At 38.4% G+C, this 16,786-nt stretch overlaps 1 protein-coding gene across 2 annotated transcripts; it reads right to left on the reverse strand.

Annotated features, from left to right (window-relative positions):
* Positions 1-1,948: 1,948 nt before the first annotated feature.
* LOC127107819 (uncharacterized) lies at positions 1,949-4,880 on the reverse strand. Of its 2 annotated transcripts, XM_051045145.1 has the most exons (6): positions 4,709-4,880; positions 4,095-4,294; positions 3,950-4,030; positions 3,761-3,863; positions 2,977-3,666; positions 1,949-2,207 (listed from the first exon to the last, which is right to left on the reverse strand). In XM_051045145.1, the coding sequence occupies exons 2-6, from the start codon at positions 4,289-4,291 to the stop codon at positions 2,046-2,048; spliced, it is 1,233 nt and encodes a 410-aa protein (XP_050901102.1). In that variant the 5' UTR covers positions 4,292-4,294; positions 4,709-4,880; the 3' UTR covers positions 1,949-2,045. The 2 variants fall into 2 exon arrangements, with proteins under 2 accessions (XP_050901102.1, XP_050901103.1); XM_051045146.1 differs by lacking the exon at positions 4,095-4,294.
* Between the last annotated feature and the right edge of the window lie 11,906 nt (positions 4,881-16,786).

The raw sequence follows: 16,786 nt of genomic DNA on the forward strand, positions 1-16,786 counted from the left end.
TCATTTAAAAATTTGGGTTAATCATGTTTGTGGTATTTCTGAATATCTGAAATTTTGTTTTTAATCCCTCAAAATATTTTTTTTAAAGAATGATCATTTTAAAAATTTTCATTCCCTAATATTAAAATTGTCGCTAAAACTGTTGAAATTCACTTACTAAGTAATAAATCGTCGCTAAATCTATCGCTAATTATGTCACTAAGTTGTAAATATCGTCGCTAATTTGCAGGAAGGACCTAAAGTATGGATGAAAATGTTTAGAAGGACTATTCGTTAAAGAAAATATTTTGATGGACTAAAACCGAAATTTGAGATATTTAGGAGGACCATAACATATTTAACCTTAAATTTTTTATATTTTGGTCCTTCTATTTCAATTTTTATATTTTGGTCCTTCTATTTCATTTCATTTAGATGTCAATTTTCATTTTTAAATTATCATAAAATTTTAAATTATTTTTAAAAAAAGTTGTGTCAATTATATGTAAAAATTTTAATAAATTAATTAATTATAAATTTCGAACCCACGACCTCACTTGAGTAAGAAGTAATAGACTTTAGCGCTAGTCAATTGGAGTTTCTCGGTCTCCTAGAGTTTGCCCTAGTTTATATTTTGTTACTTGTCAATTTAGTATTTTGGTCTATTTGTTGCTAATTGAATCTCCTCATATAGCTACGCATTTTAGGATTGAGTGCTAATTTTTTTTTTAATCACAAATCAAACTATTTGCTTAAAGTTAATGCAATATGTTTCTAGTTAATTAGTCAGACGTTTGGATCAAGAAACACATTAGAGCATGATTCAAATCGTGTTAAGCCTCGACTCAAATAAACACTTCATTTTTGTTAAAGTTTGAATTTTTTGAAATGTGATTTGAGTAAAGGAATTGGGTGACTCAAATCAAAATTGAATGTGAATATTAGAAACTGATTATATGTGTTTGATTCGAATCATGAAAAAGGGGTGACTTGAATCAAATATGAAATCTGAAAAATAGGATTGCTTCTGCGTGTTTAATTCAAACCACAAAAAAGTCTGACTCAAATCATGGAGTCTTGATTTGAATCACAAAAAGACTTGACTCGAATCAAATCTTGAATGTAGGTTTTGTATTTTTATTATGTATTTCTAATTCGAATTATAGATTTGTCTTGTTAAATAAAGTACTATAGAGGTATATAGATATGAATATTATAAGTGAGGGCATTGACCCATGTACTCTTGTTACACATGTGTCCGTCCTTGTGCATCTAACCACACGAGGTAGAACAATAGAGAAACTTAGTTTAATTAAAACAATTAGTTAATTATTTACCGCAGAAACTGCACTAATACTGCAGTTACTCTAATATTGGGACATTACCATAACCTTTGCAAGAAATGTTCAAAATACCCTTCATTAGAAAAACTAGAAAATGGTTTCATCAATATTCGTGCTTTACAAAAATATGTGTACAAAATTTGGAGTCTGAGACAGCAATGCAATTACAACAAACAACAAGAATTACAAAATGTAAGAAAAAGCATGTGACATCGCAGAGTTAATCTCACTTGTCAAATTTAATCTTTCAAGTATTTGGGCTTTCTCTTCTTCCTTTTAGACCTTACCTCTCTCTCTAGGCCCAAAGCTGAATCTTCTTCGATCATATCAATCTTAGTTTCCTGTGTCATTATTTTGGTCGTACCAAACACAAAATATGAAGGTTCACACTTTAATTATGTGACAAAGCATAACAAAATCAAAGATATAAAAATCCACGAAAAAATCCGCGAAATATGACACGAGATATGACGAGGACTTAAATCCTTAGTACGTCCCACACTAAAATATGAGTAAAATGGACCATGTCCAACGGACCAGATCTATTTTTTAACTCATAATAAAAGGATATAAAAATTAAAGGCAAAGTAACTAACCTACAAATATTCTACTCCCAATCATTGATATAAATTCATACATATAAAAGACATTCATAATAACGACATTACATCCATAAATAAAAGTAAAAGGTAAAAAAATGAGAGATGTAACGAGAATAAGGAATCAGTGTTGAAATTCACTATGCAAACCAAGGTAAAATAAAATAAAAGAGAGAAATATCTTCAATCCTAAACTATAAATTACAAATGAAACAAAGACATCAAACTCCTTTAACACTAACATCTCCATTTGGCAATACACTTTCTGTCCGAGCCGATTCAACTCCTATTCAGATGTAATAAGGACATAATTAGTGATAATGGAAAATAACAAAATATCCTTAATCTTATACTCCATCTCTAGTTTTTATTATTAAATAAAATCTAATTTTTATTTATATTGAATAACTAACTTATCTGAATTACATTGAATATTCAATATAATTAAAAAAATGTTTTTTTTTATGTTAAAAATCAGATGGAGTAAGCATGGAAATGAAACAGGACGAGTACATTTAGAACTGAGATCTTTTTTATTTGATTTGATCGGGTGTATCTTTTGGCATGATTTGAGAAAGTTGAAGGCAAAATGGTGAGAATCGAAAGTGAACCAGAAGCACATGGATAAGAGTGATTGAGTATGAGAAAAACAGAATCCCTTCAATGGCAGTGAAATATAATAGTAATACTGCTCTCGCCTAGACCTTCTACAACTCAACCTGCACTTGTGCACCAAATGGCAGTGTACCGGCTTCTAAGTAAGTAGGAAATGCTACATTACGAGACCCTTAAGCCTAGCTTTTATGGTAATTGTTGGTATTTTCTAGCTTAGATGGCTTTATGGTTTGTTTGATGGAATGATAGAATGAGTTCAATACGTGAAAAGCGATTGTTCAATTCCCCATGTTTCACATCAACTCCTACAACAGATCTTTCCATCATCTCCCATGTAATTTACCATGGCTCAGTTGAATTCCTAGAACAGATTTTACTATCGTGTAGGAAGATCATTTATAAACTATGATATATAAAAGATTAAATAAGGTAACACTTACAGCAGAAACAGACGCAGGCGCAGCAGCGGACGCAGATGCAGACACATGTGCATTGGACACATACGCGGATGCAGCAGAAGCAGACGCAGTGGACGCAGACGCAGCTGATGCAGAAACAGGCGCAGCGAACGCAAACACGGATGCAGCAGAAGCAGAAGCAGCAGACGCAGGCGCAATGGACGCAGAATCAGACACAGGTGCATCAGACGCAAACACGGATGCAGCAGAAGCAGGCGCATCGGATGCAGAAGCAAGCGCATTGGATGCAGAAGCAGACACAGGCGCATCGGACGCAAGCGCAGATGCAGAAGAAGCAGACGCAACGGACGCAGACGCAGGCACATCGGACGCACAAGCAGACGCAGGCACATCGGACGCACAAGCAGACGCAGGCACATCGGACTCACAAGCAGGCACATCGGACACACAAGCAGACGCAGGCACATCGGACGCACAAGCAGACGCAGGCGCATCGGACGCACAAGCAGGCGCATCGGACGCACAAGCAGGCGCATCGGACGCACAAGCAGTAGCAAGTGCATCGGACGCACAAGCAGACGCAAGTGCATCGGACACAGACACAGATGCAGCAGAAGCAGACGCAGCGGACGCAGCACGACTCTCTCTAAATGTCTCAACTTCATCAGGATAGTTTTGTTCTAATTCCTCAAATAGATGCTTGCGAAAATCCTGCCACAAACAAAATTGTTAAGTTGGACTTAAATAAGCTCAACAAAAAGAACATGGCTTATTTATCAAATAAAAATGAAGCATCATAATCAACCTTGAAAGCATCCGTTTTTCCTTTGGTGATCTGATTCTTTGCAATACAGTTGTTTATAACATCTCTCGTAAATAAGTCTGGATTCTTCCCATCATCAATTAAACTAACAACCACAAATAATTCAACAGTTAAAAGAAACATATTCTCATGTGCTTTAAAGAAAAACATAGAACTACATAAAAGACTTACTTTACAACCTCCATAGGAACCTCGATGTTGCAGTTTTCCGCCAATTTCATCATGTTGTCAAGCTCCGCAACAAGACCGTTGCTGGAGAAAAAAAAAATCAAAATAGAGAGAAATGAACAAAAAGTAAAACAAATGAAATACATACATGCGTTGGAGGAGTGGCATTTGCAGAGCATCATCGTAATTAGAGACAGTAAGGGTAAGTTGATGGATAAGGGCCAAGGTTTTCTCAATGGACTCGTTGATCTGCTTCAGGTTTTGCATAGAAGCAGCAGTATCGTTAGTTTGAAAGATCGGCGGCATCCCATTTCCCCCATCAGATGGACTTTGTGATGAATCCATTCGCTGCAACATTGCATGCGCGGTATGAAAAGAGAAGGAAAAAAATAGGAAAAATAAAATAAAACAGGAAAACCGGAACGGAGTTTCTCAGTGTTTCTTGCGGGCGGAGTTTTCCGGCGAGTAGAATTCGAAACGACTCATATGATGCAAAAGACAGCAATGCTTATTCTACTTAGTATGAACAGAACGATATATGAAAGAACACAGCAAGCTAGTTCTCCCAATCAACCTATTGCATAATGAATTCCTAAGTAATCAATGGCACCGCTTTATAGCTTGCGATGATGGAGTTCAATCACTGGTGCATTTTCTTGCCGGAGCGGTTATCGCTGCCACAAATTGCGACAGAATCGCATTATTGCGTGCGCAACAAGAAAAGAGAAGAAAAATTCGAAAATGAAAAACAAAAGAGAAAACCTGTACGAGTTTCTCGGTGTTTCTTGTAGCTGAGGAACAATTCCGGTAGAGTTTTCCGGCGAGTAGAATTCGATACGACTCAAATGATGCAAGAGACAGCGATTCGTATTCTTCTAGTATGATGAAGCTAGTTGCTTTGTTCTGTGTTTTCGCTTTTATAGTCGTTTCTTATTTAACACGATTATGAAAAAACTAGTATAATTTTTTTATTTTGATTTGGTGAAAAATATATTTATTAAATAATGATAATTGTTGTTAATATAATAAAATAAAGGTACGTTATCCCAAACAAAATTTATATCTCTTACTTATTTCAATAAGGGCAGAGCCAAATTTACATTATAAAGGTCAAGAGAAAAATATAATATAAATTATTAATAAAATATTAGTTTATGCTCGGAATATAAACTAATTAGCATTCTTCATGTTCTTCAATATAAACCTTGGGAAAATTCTCTATCTTGGTCATCACAATCTCCGACATATGTTTATGCTCGGAATATAATACAAGTATATTGAGAATACTTACTAAAATATTTCTTCATTTCAGAGGAACATGATTATTTTTCAAGATGACAATAGAGGTCATTTTGGGCATAAACATCGAATGTTCAATCTAATAACATATTATTGAGGACACTTATTCCTCGTCCATAAATTTGATCCCACTAAATTATAAGTGTAGTAGAAAGTGTTCAGTAGTGGAACTAGAATGGATCGCAAAGTTAGGATGTAAAGTTTGTTGCGATGATCATGGGCATTCGATACGGTGGAGAAGATGAACTACCTTGCAAGGTTAGAACTCCAATGCTCAAGTCAGTATGAAAGTGAAACATGGTGTTTGAATGAGAAAGAATTTTAATATTTGAGAAATGGCGTGCTTCCTTATTTAAATATGAGAAATGGTTGGAAACTGAATGTGTGTGACAAGGTGTAGGTTGTAGGTCAACCGTTAGATTAATTTAGATGATCGGCAACGTCTTTGAGAGAAGGATTTCATGTTCAATAGGGATATGAGTCTACATGTTCTGCGTTGGATGCTCCGTTGCTTCTTTATTGGGCCTTCGTTCTTTAGACCTTGGGGACAACCCATAATAGTGTCCCCTCAAGCCCTTGAATCTATTTTGCAGAATGAGGGTTTCTAACACGCCTTCTTATTGGGCCATAGAATCTACGGACGTGAAAGCTTTAACGGAACATCTTCGGTCTCAGGAATAGACACATTAAATTCTTTTATTATAAGAATCAATGTTTTGCTGAAAGTGATTGACATGCCTCCCTGAGCTAGCCTGTAATAATGTTTCCTTTTCTTTAGAGTACTCAAATATTTTTTGAATTGTTTTTTAGGAGATCTCAACTATTGGTGGTGCAGGGTGATCGTATAATCTCTAATGTTTGAATAGGGAATTAAGGGATTTTAAAGCGTCATTTTTACCTTTTCTGCTATTAATGATCTGGAAAAAAGAGAAAAAAGAGTATTTATGTTTCCTTTATCTTTATTCTCTAAGGGAACTCTTGTTAGTGTTTGATCAAGTTCATACGACTTTATTCGTTGGCATTGATCTTACATGTTTATTGCTTATTCACCTGATTCCCTAAGTTCAACATTCTCGCTTTGCTCTTGTTTCCTTTTCCAGGGTTTCTAAGATAGTGATTGTTTGATCTCTTATCTTATTTCCTGGGAAATCTCCTCTGTTGTCAGTGTTTTTGTCTTTTCAGTGATAGTGTTTGGGATTTCTTTCTTACTATATTTCACTTGCATTTGTTTTATTTCACATATTTTAGTCATAGAGATTATGTCAACCTCGACCAAGAAGGTCAGTAAGGATATTTCAGGCGGCTGGGTGGATCCAAACATATTGGGGTATGTTTCCGCTTTTGTTCGTGAAGATGTTTTTGGCTAAGCTTTGACTGACATGGGTCTTATAACTTACTAGGGAGTGTTCCCTATCGGAAGAAGAGAAGAAAATCTGCAGCCAATTCAATGGGTTTACCCTTCCTTTTATGAATGGATATTCTCCCTCATAGGTTATTCCATTCCTTTCAATGAACTTGAAGTCAGCATATTGAATCATTTGCTTATTTCCCTTTCATATTTACATCGAATGAGTTGGGCATTTGTTGAATTTTTTAGCTCTCATTGAGGAAAAAAATTAGATAGTTAAAGATTTATTCGTACAATGTGAAGCAATTCAAGGATCATTTTTACCTGGTAACTCGTCTCAATGAAGAAGTGCGTGTGAAGATCTATAACTTAGAACCTGGTCCTCCACCCGTGTCCATGAGCATCTTCAATAAGTATTAGACCCAAAGTCGCTACTTGATGAGGGTGAGATCATATGTTTACAAGGAGAGAGCCTATCACATATCACATGAGGAGTTATACTTGAAGAACCTGTTGTAAGTTGTAATACCCCGAATATTGTTAGATTAATTTAAATATTATTTTAATATGATTATTTGAAGGTAAAATGAATTATTAAATAATATTGGGAATTATTATTATTATTATAGATGTTATTTATTTTAATAATAATTAAATAAATAAAATAAATGGAATATGAAGAGTGGAAGGGTAAAAGTGGAATTTGATAAAAGAGGCCAAAGTGAGAACTCAGAGTGTTTTCACGTATTTTTGCCTCAGAGTCAGAGAAAGGGAGAAACGCTGAAGAGAAAGAGAAGGAAGAGGAAAAGGCCAAAGATTGCTCAGAACTTCCTTCAATCCAAAGAGGTAAGGGGTCTGAACCTTATTAAACGATAATATGCGAGCAAATTCATGATATATGTTGGATTGTTGATGGATTTTGGGGATTTTAGGGAGATTGGGAAAGTTGGGGTTTTGATGGAAATTCTCCGATCTGTGAGTTTTGTTGAGTTATATGCATTATAATCGAAGTATGTTGTGTATATATGACTGTTAAATATTGATATTGGGTTGTTAGCTGTGGGGTATGAGTTATGGCGAGTAGAGAAGCAAAGCTGCGCTGGTTTCCGTAGCAGATGGCTTCTGTTCGCGCGCGATTCGCGGCGCGAAGCCCAGTTCGCGGCGCGAACTGGACAGGATTCAGAGGAGTTTTGTAACGCATCGTTCGCGGCGCGAACCCTGCTGCGCGGCGCGTACTGAAGCGAATTAATTGTTCGCGACGCGATCCTTCGTTCGCGGCGCGTCCTGGAGTAATGGAGGAGTTCGCGGCGCGTCCCTATGTTGGCGGCGCGAACTGTGCTGTGAAGCTAATGTTGGTGAGTTTTTGAGTACGTTGAGTTGCGAGACTCTTAGTAAGTCGCTGTTGTAACACCCTTCTACCCAAACGACATATTTAAATAGATTATCAGAGTACAACACGTAGAAGAGTTTACATTTCTTACAACATAACAATTATCGCATCACAACATAAAACATATTATTATTTTATTAAAACTTCGCAGCGGACAACAACATTAATATTATCATTCATCATATAACAATTCATAATAATGGTTCAACATTATCTCAACAAAACATCTCAACATGTTAGTCATCATAAACAACGTAAATAATAATCAATTATCTATCGAATCCCATAACCCCGGTGTCACATGACCAGAGCATTTGACTCGACTCTGTAGAATAACTCTACACTTATTCTTCAAACCTCAACAATAGCTACTCCTCTTTATCTGCACATTGCTCATCATAGATGAACATAAACACATGCAGAAGGGGTGAGAATTACATTATTAAATAATAATATAACGACAGAAATATAAACATAAATATATTTCACATATGCCAACACAGCTCATCATAATCATCATAATCAACATACTCATGAACATCAACAAAACAACATATCAAATGCAATGCACACACCCATGCATGACTCAACACGACTCGGTATACCCATTTTGTGACCAACTACAGGATCACCACTCCCAGATTCATCACCATAGAATCCGAGTTCCCCGCAAGGAACCAAGCCTCTCAACAAGCCCGGAGTCAACAACATCATTGGAACTCAGTCCGTTCATCACTAGGCATCGGCCTTTCATGAATGCATGCACACCAAGCATGCATCATAATCAACATAGCAACAACAGCATCATATAGTCATGTTATCATCATCATTAACACATTCTATCACAAAAGCATATCACATCATGCCACATAATCAAACATAGTATTATCACACTCTACTAATATCTATACCACTCAAAGCAACGGGAAATGATCTCTCGTATACCATGCATCAGCTAAGTTACCTCGCTCAGCCTAACAACCAAAAACTGCACAACCACAGCCCAGGAAGGACCACAAGTCTGCCCATACGCGTATTGCCTATGCCCATACGCGTATTGCCCACGCCTGACCAAATCCATACGCGTATTGCCCATGTCCATACGCGTATGCTACGCGTATCACATTCCCATACGCGTACCAACAGAGACCAAAACACGTTCAAAACATCATCTTCCTCATCCATACGCGTATTGCCTAGTGCCATACGCGTACCAGCAGTCTCATACGCGTATTGCCTAGTGCCATACGCGTACCAGCAATCTCATACGCGTATTGCCTAGTGCCATACGCGTACCAGCAATCTCATACGCGTATTGCCTAGTGCCATACGCGTATGACCAGAAACCAGATTTCCAGATCTGCAATGGCTTTCTCTGCTACGAGATCTATCCAAATTCATCCTTCCACAGTCCAAATTTCACACAAAATCACTCATATCATCTAATACAAATAGTTCCCTATTCGATTTCACAAATCCTAACATCATTGCATATAATTTCTACGAATTCCTTCGATTAAAATCCCAATTTCGTTCATCCAATATTTCACCATTTTCAGCATATTATTGTTTAATAAAGTTCAGACCCCTTACCTCTTTGGATTGAAGGAAGCTCTGAGCAATCTTTGGCCTTTTCCTCTTCCTTCTCTTTCTCTTCAGCGTTTCTCCCCCCTTTCTCTGACTCTGAGGCAAAACACGTGAAAAAACCTGAGTCCTCACTTTGGCCTCTTTTATCCCATTTCCACTTTTACCCTTCCACTCTTCATATTCCATTTATTTTATTTATTTAATTATTATTAAAATAAATAACATCTATAATAATAATAAAATAATCCAATAATTCAACTTTATTTAATTAAATTAATAAAATAATATTAACTCAATTAAATAATTCTCTTATTTTAATCGGGGTGTTACAACTCTCCCCCACTAAAAGAGTTTTCGTCCTCGAAAACATACCTCAAGCAAATAGAGCCGGATACGACTCCTTCATCTGATCTTCACGCTCCCAAGTCAAGCTCTCACCAGCTGGACCTCCCCAAACAACTTTCACTAGAGCAATCTTCTTACCTCTCAGGGTCTTCTCTTCTCGGTCATCTATCCGAATTGGCAACACCTCAACGGTCAAATTATCCCTCACCTGGATATCATCCAACTGAACAACATGCGAAGGATCCGCAATATATTTTCTCAACTGAGATACATGAAACACATCATGCAGATTAGAAAGCGACGGCGGTAAAGCTATCCGATACGCCACTTCCCCAACCCTCTTCAAAATCTGATACGGACCCACAAACCTCGGAGTAAGCTTTTTAGACTTTAAAGCTCTACCCACACCTGTCGTCGGAGTAACTCTCAAGAACACATGATCTCCCTCTTGGAACTCAAGTGCCTTTCTCCTGTTATCATGATAACTCTTCTGACGACTCTGAGAAATCTTCATTTTCTCCTGAATCATCTTAACCCTTTCAGTCGTCTGCTGCACAATCTCAGGTCCGAGTACAACACTCTCACCTGATTCATACCAACACAATGGAGTTCTACACCTCCTACCATACAATGCTTCATATGGAGCCATACCGATACTAGCATGAAAACTATTATTATAAGTAAACTCCACCAACGGCAAATAACTATCCCAAGAACCACTCTGCTCCAACACACAAGCTCTCAACAAATCCTCCAAGGATTGGATAGTTATTTCAGTCTGACCATCAGTCTGAGGATGATAAGCTGAACTCAACCTCAACTTAGTTCCCAACGCTTTCTGCAAACTTTCCCAAAATCTAGAAGTAAATCTGGGATCTCTATCAGACACAATACTGAATGGAATACCATGCAGCCTCACTATCTCCTCAATATACAACTCTGCCAACTTCTCTAAAGAGTGATTAATCTTCATCGGCAAGAAATGCGCCGACTTAGTCAATCGATCCACAATCACCCAAATAGAATCATTACCTTTCGTCGTCCTCGGCAATCCCGTCACAAAATCCATGGAAATGCTATCCCACTTCCATTCAGGAATCTTCAAAGGTTGCATCATACCTGCCGGTTTCTGATGTTCAATCTTTGACTTCTGACAAGTCAAACAGGCATACACAAACTTAGCAACATCTCTTTTCATACCAGCCCACCAAAACAACTTCTTCAAATCCTGATACATTTTAGTTGCACCTGGATGGATACTCAATCCACTCCTGTGGCCCTCTTCAAGAATACTCTTTTTCAATTCAGACACCTCAGGAACACAAACTCTACCTTTAAATCGCAGGATGCCATTCTCATCAATCTCAAAATTACCACCATTACCCTGGTTAACCATAGTAATATGATCAACTAGAGCGACGTCAACTTGCTGACCATTCCGAATATCTTCCAGAATTCCACTAGTCAACTTCAGCATACCCAACTTTACACTATCAGCGGAAACTTCACAACCCAAACTCATATCACGGAACTGTTCAATTAACTCAAGCTCCCGAACCATCATCATAGACATATGTAGAGACTTTCTACTCAGCGCATCTGCAACTACATTAGCCTTACCGGGATGATAACTCAATTCAAAGTCAAAATCCTTCAGTAATTCTAACCACCTTCTCTGCCTCATATTTAACTCTTTCTGATCAAACAGATACTTCAGACTCTTGTGATCACTGAACACTTCGAATCTGGAACCATACAGATAATGCCTCCACATTTTCAACACAAATACAACAGCTGCAAGTTCTAGATCATGCGTAGGATAATTCCTCTCATGAACTTTCAACTGTCTAGAAGCATAAGCTACAACTTTACCATTCTGCATCAAAACACCACCAAGACCCATCAAAGAAGCATCACAATAGACAACGAAGGACTCACCAGGATTAGGCAAGATCAACACTGGAGCACTGGTCAACCGCCTCTTCAACTCCACAAAACTCGCTTCACAAGCTGTATCCCACACATACACCTGACCCTTCTTAGTCAACTGCGTCAACGGCAATGCCAACTTAGAGAAGCCTTCAATAAATCTGCGATAATAACCAGCTAACCCCAGAAAGCTGCGTATCTCAGTAGCAGACTTCGGAGTCTCCCACTGTAATACAGCATCAACTTTAGCCGGATCAACAGAAATCCCACCACTCGAAATCACATGGCCAAGGAAACTCACTTCCTTCAACCAGAACTCACATTTAGATAACTTTGCATATAATTTCTTTTCTCTTAACACCTGCAAAACAATCCTCAGATGTCCTGCATGCTCTTCTTCCGTCTTAGAATATATCAATATATCATCTATGAACACCACAACAAAATTATCAAGGTACGGATGAAATATACGATTCATATATTCCATAAACACACCTGGGGCATTAGACACACCGAACGGCATCACAGTGTATTCATAATGACCATACCTCGTACGGAAAGCAGTCTTCGCAATATCATCTGACTTCACTCGGATCTGATGATAACCCGACCGCAAATCAATCTTACTGAAAACATGAGCTCCAACCAACTGGTCCATCAAGTCATCAATCCTCGGCAATGGATACCGATTCTTGATAGTCACCTTATTCAACTGCCGATAATCGACACACAACCTCATCGTACCTTCTTTCTTCTTCACTAACAATACTGGTGCACCCCAAGGAGAAACACTTGGACGCACAAACTTCTTCTCAAGCAATTCTTCAAGTTGCTTCTTCAATTCAACTAATTCAGTTGCCGACATTCTATAAGGAGACATCGACACTGGACTCGTACCTGGTACTAAGTCAATGGCAAATTCGACTTCCCGTTCTGGAGGTAATTCACTTACATCCTCCGGAAACACATCCTGAAATTCACAGACAACAGGCAAATCTACACTCACCACTTTCTTATTCGCTTGCAGAGACGCAAATAAAGCGAATATCTGAGCGTCATCTTTCACAAATTCCCCCACCTGCCTAGCAGATAGAAATCTTGCCTCATCATTCTCACCAACTTCAGAAAACCGCACCGTCTTACTATAGCAGCTGATAAACACGCCATAGAATTCTAGCCAATTCATTCCCAGAATAATATCAATTTGGTGCAAGGGTAAGCACACCAAATCAACCACGAACTCTCTCTCAAAGATCGTCAAATGACAACCTCGACAGACAACAGAAGTCTTCACAGAACCATTAGCAGGAGTATCTATCACCATACTTCCGCCTAGGGACGACATAATCACACCAATCCTGGTCGCACACTCATACGAAATGAACGAATGAGTAGCACCAGTGTCAACAATAGCAAGCAATTCAACATTATTAATCAAGCAAGTACCTTTAATCAGATTATCTTCTTTAGGAGCTTCAGCCCCACTCAGAGCAAACACCCTACCAGTAGTATGAGCTGCAGTAGCCGCCTTCTTCGGTTTCGAGCACTGCAAACTGATATGGCCTTTCTCGCCACAATTAAAACATGTCGGACCAGCATCCTTACATTCCGTAACTCTATGACCAGCCTGACCGCATCGGAAACATCTCAGCACTTTCTTGTTACAGCTATCCGCACGGTGGCCTGGCTCGCCACACTTGAAACATTTACCAGCTATGGGAGATCCTCCCCCACTTGGCTTCTTCGCATCCACCACTTTCTGCTTACCTTTACCATTCGGAGATGCATAAGGACTACCACGATCCTTATTCTTCTTCTCACTAAGACTCTTGTAGTGAGCAGTCCTAGCCTTGCTATCTTCATCAAATATCCTGCACTTGTTAACCAGTGTAGGAAACCTACGAATCTCCTGGTAACCAATGCCTTGTTTGATCTCGGGACGCAACCCGTTCTCAAACTTGACACACTTGGATTCCTCAGCATCAGCATTATTATAATGAGGACAATACTGTACCAGCTCCTCAAACTTCGAAGCGTAATCAGCAACAGACATGTTACCCTGCTTCAGTCCCAGAAATTCCATCTCCTTCTTACATCGCACATCAGCAGGAAAATATTTCTCCAGAAAGGCCGTCTTGAACCTTTCCCAAGTCATCTCAGCACCTGGTACTTCAATCCTCTGGCGAGTGTTATCCCACCAGTTTTCAGCCTCTTCAGATAACATATGCGTACCAAACTGCACCTTCTGTGCTTCAGTACACGTCATCACCCGGAAAATCTTCTCAATTTCCTTCAGCCAAATCTGAGCACCATCTGGATCATAGCGCCCCTTGAATGTAGGAGGGTTATTCTTCAGAAACCTTCCCAAATTCCTAAACTTGTCGACCGGCGGATTCTGCTGCGCCTGCATAGCCTGCGCCATAGCAGCCAAAGCCTCAGCAATCGCACGGTCATTTTCTCCAGCCATACTCTGCACGACACAACTACAACCGTTAAATATCGACAGTGTCATTTACACTAATCGACCAACAGGGAAAACATCACATTATGACTCGACTGGACTGACCATGCTCTGATACCACTAATGTAACACCCTTCTACCCAAACGACATATTTAAATAGATTATCAGAGTACAACACGTAGAAGAGTTTACATTTCTTACAACATAACAATTATCGCATCACAACATAAAACATATTATTATTTTATTAAAACTTCGCAGCGGACAACAACATTAATATTATCATTCATCATATAACAATTCATAATAATGGTTCAACATTATCTCAACAAAACATCTCAACATGTTAGTCATCATAAACAACGTAAATAATAATCAATTATCTATCGAATCCCATAACCCCGGTGTCACATGACCAGAGCATTTGACTCGACTCTGTAGAATAACTCTACACTTATTCTTCAAACCTCAACAATAGCTACTCCTCTTTATCTGCACATTGCTCATCATAGATGAACATAAACACATGCAGAAGGGGTGAGAATTACATTATTAAATAATAATATAACGACAGAAATATAAACATAAATATATTTCACATATGCCAACACAGCTCATCATAATCATCATAATCAACATACTCATGAACATCAACAAAACAACATATCAAATGCAATGCACACACCCATGCATGACTCAACACGACTCGGTATACCCATTTTGTGACCAACTACAGGATCACCACTCCCAGATTCATCACCATAGAATCCGAGTTCCCCGCAAGGAACCAAGCCTCTCAACAAGCCCGGAGTCAACAACATCATTGGAACTCAGTCCGTTCATCACTAGGCATCGGCCTTTCATGAATGCATGCACACCAAGCATGCATCATAATCAACATAGCAACAACAGCATCATATAGTCATGTTATCATCATCATTAACACATTCTATCACAAAAGCATATCACATCATGCCACATAATCAAACATAGTATTATCACACTCTACTAATATCTATACCACTCAAAGCAACGGGAAATGATCTCTCGTATACCATGCATCAGCTAAGTTACCTCGCTCAGCCTAACAACCAAAAACTGCACAACCACAGCCCAGGAAGGACCACAAGTCTGCCCATACGCGTATTGCCTATGCCCATACGCGTATTGCCCACGCCTGACCAAATCTATACGCGTATTGCCCATGTCCATACGCGTATGCTACGCGTATCACATTCCCATACGCGTACCAACAGAGACCAAAACACGTTCAAAACATCATCTTCCTCATCCATACGCGTATTGCCTAGTGCCATACGCGTACCAGCAGTCTCATACGCGTATTGCCTAGTGCCATACGCGTACCAGCAATCTCATACGCGTACCAGCAATCTCATACGCGTATTGCCTAGTGCCATACGCGTATGACCAGAAACCAGATTTCCAGATCTGCAATGGCTTTCTCTGCTACGAGATCTATCCAAATTCATCCTTCCACAGTCCAAATTTCACACAAAATCACTCATATCATCTAATACAAATAGTTCCCTATTCGATTTCACAAATCCTAACATCATTGCATATAATTTCTACGAATTCCTTCGATTAAAATCCCAATTTCGTTCATCCAATATTTCACCATTTTCAGCATATTATTGTTTAATAAAGTTCAGACCCCTTACCTCTTTGGATTGAAGGAAGCTCTGAGCAATCTTTGGCCTTTTCCTCTTCCTTCTCTTTCTCTTCAGCGTTTCTCCCCCCTTTCTCTGACTCTGAGGCAAAACACGTGAAAAAACCTGAGTCCTCACTTTGGCCTCTTTTATCCCATTTCCACTTTTACCCTTCCACTCTTCATATTCCATTTATTTTATTTATTTAATTATTATTAAAATAAATAACATCTATAATAATAATAAAATAATCCAATAATTCAACTTTATTTAATTAAATTAATAAAATAATATTAACTCAATTAAATAATTCTCTTATTTTAATCGGGGTGTTACAGCTGTAATTGTATTATAAACAATTAACAGTGATTATATGATTGTGTATGAGGTGTTTATGATGATGAGATGTTGAATTTACGTGTTTAGTTATAAATGTGTTATGTAACGATGTGATATCGTTGTAATGTTGTTGTTGTTTTGTTGAGTTGTATGTCATGCTATTAATGATGATGATAACATGACTATATGATGCTGTTGTTGCTATGTTGATTATGATGCATGTTTGGTGTGCATGCATTCATGAAAGGCCGATGCCTAGTGATGAACGGACTGAGTTCCAATGATGTTGTTAACTCCGGGCTTGTTGAGAGGCTTGGTTCCTTGCGGGGAACTCGGATTCTATGGTGATGAATTTGGGAGTGGTGATCCTGTAGTTGGTCACAAAATGGGTATACCGAGTCGTGTTGAGTCATGCATGGGTGTGTGCATTGCATTTGATATGTTGTTTTGTTGATGTTCATGAGTATGTTG

This window comes from Lathyrus oleraceus, chromosome 7, assembly GCF_024323335.1.
Source record: "Lathyrus oleraceus cultivar Zhongwan6 chromosome 7, CAAS_Psat_ZW6_1.0, whole genome shotgun sequence".
Taxonomy (NCBI): Eukaryota; Viridiplantae; Streptophyta; class Magnoliopsida; order Fabales; family Fabaceae; genus Lathyrus; species Lathyrus oleraceus.

What these genes read in the sequence shown, in the direction of transcription:
- LOC127107819 (XM_051045145.1), bottom strand. Translation starts at nt 4,291, where the DNA reads ATGGATTCATCACAAAGTCCATCTGATGGGGGAAATGGGATGCCGCCG. An exon ending in ATGCCACTCCTCCAACGCAT is followed by an intron (nt 4,031 to 4,094) that starts GTATGTATTTCA and finishes TTTTTTCTCCAG; the next exon opens with CAACGGTCTTGTTGCGGAGC. An exon ending in GTTCCTATGGAGGTTGTAAA is followed by an intron (nt 3,864 to 3,949) that starts GTAAGTCTTTTA and finishes TGTGGTTGTTAG; the next exon opens with TTTAATTGATGATGGGAAGA.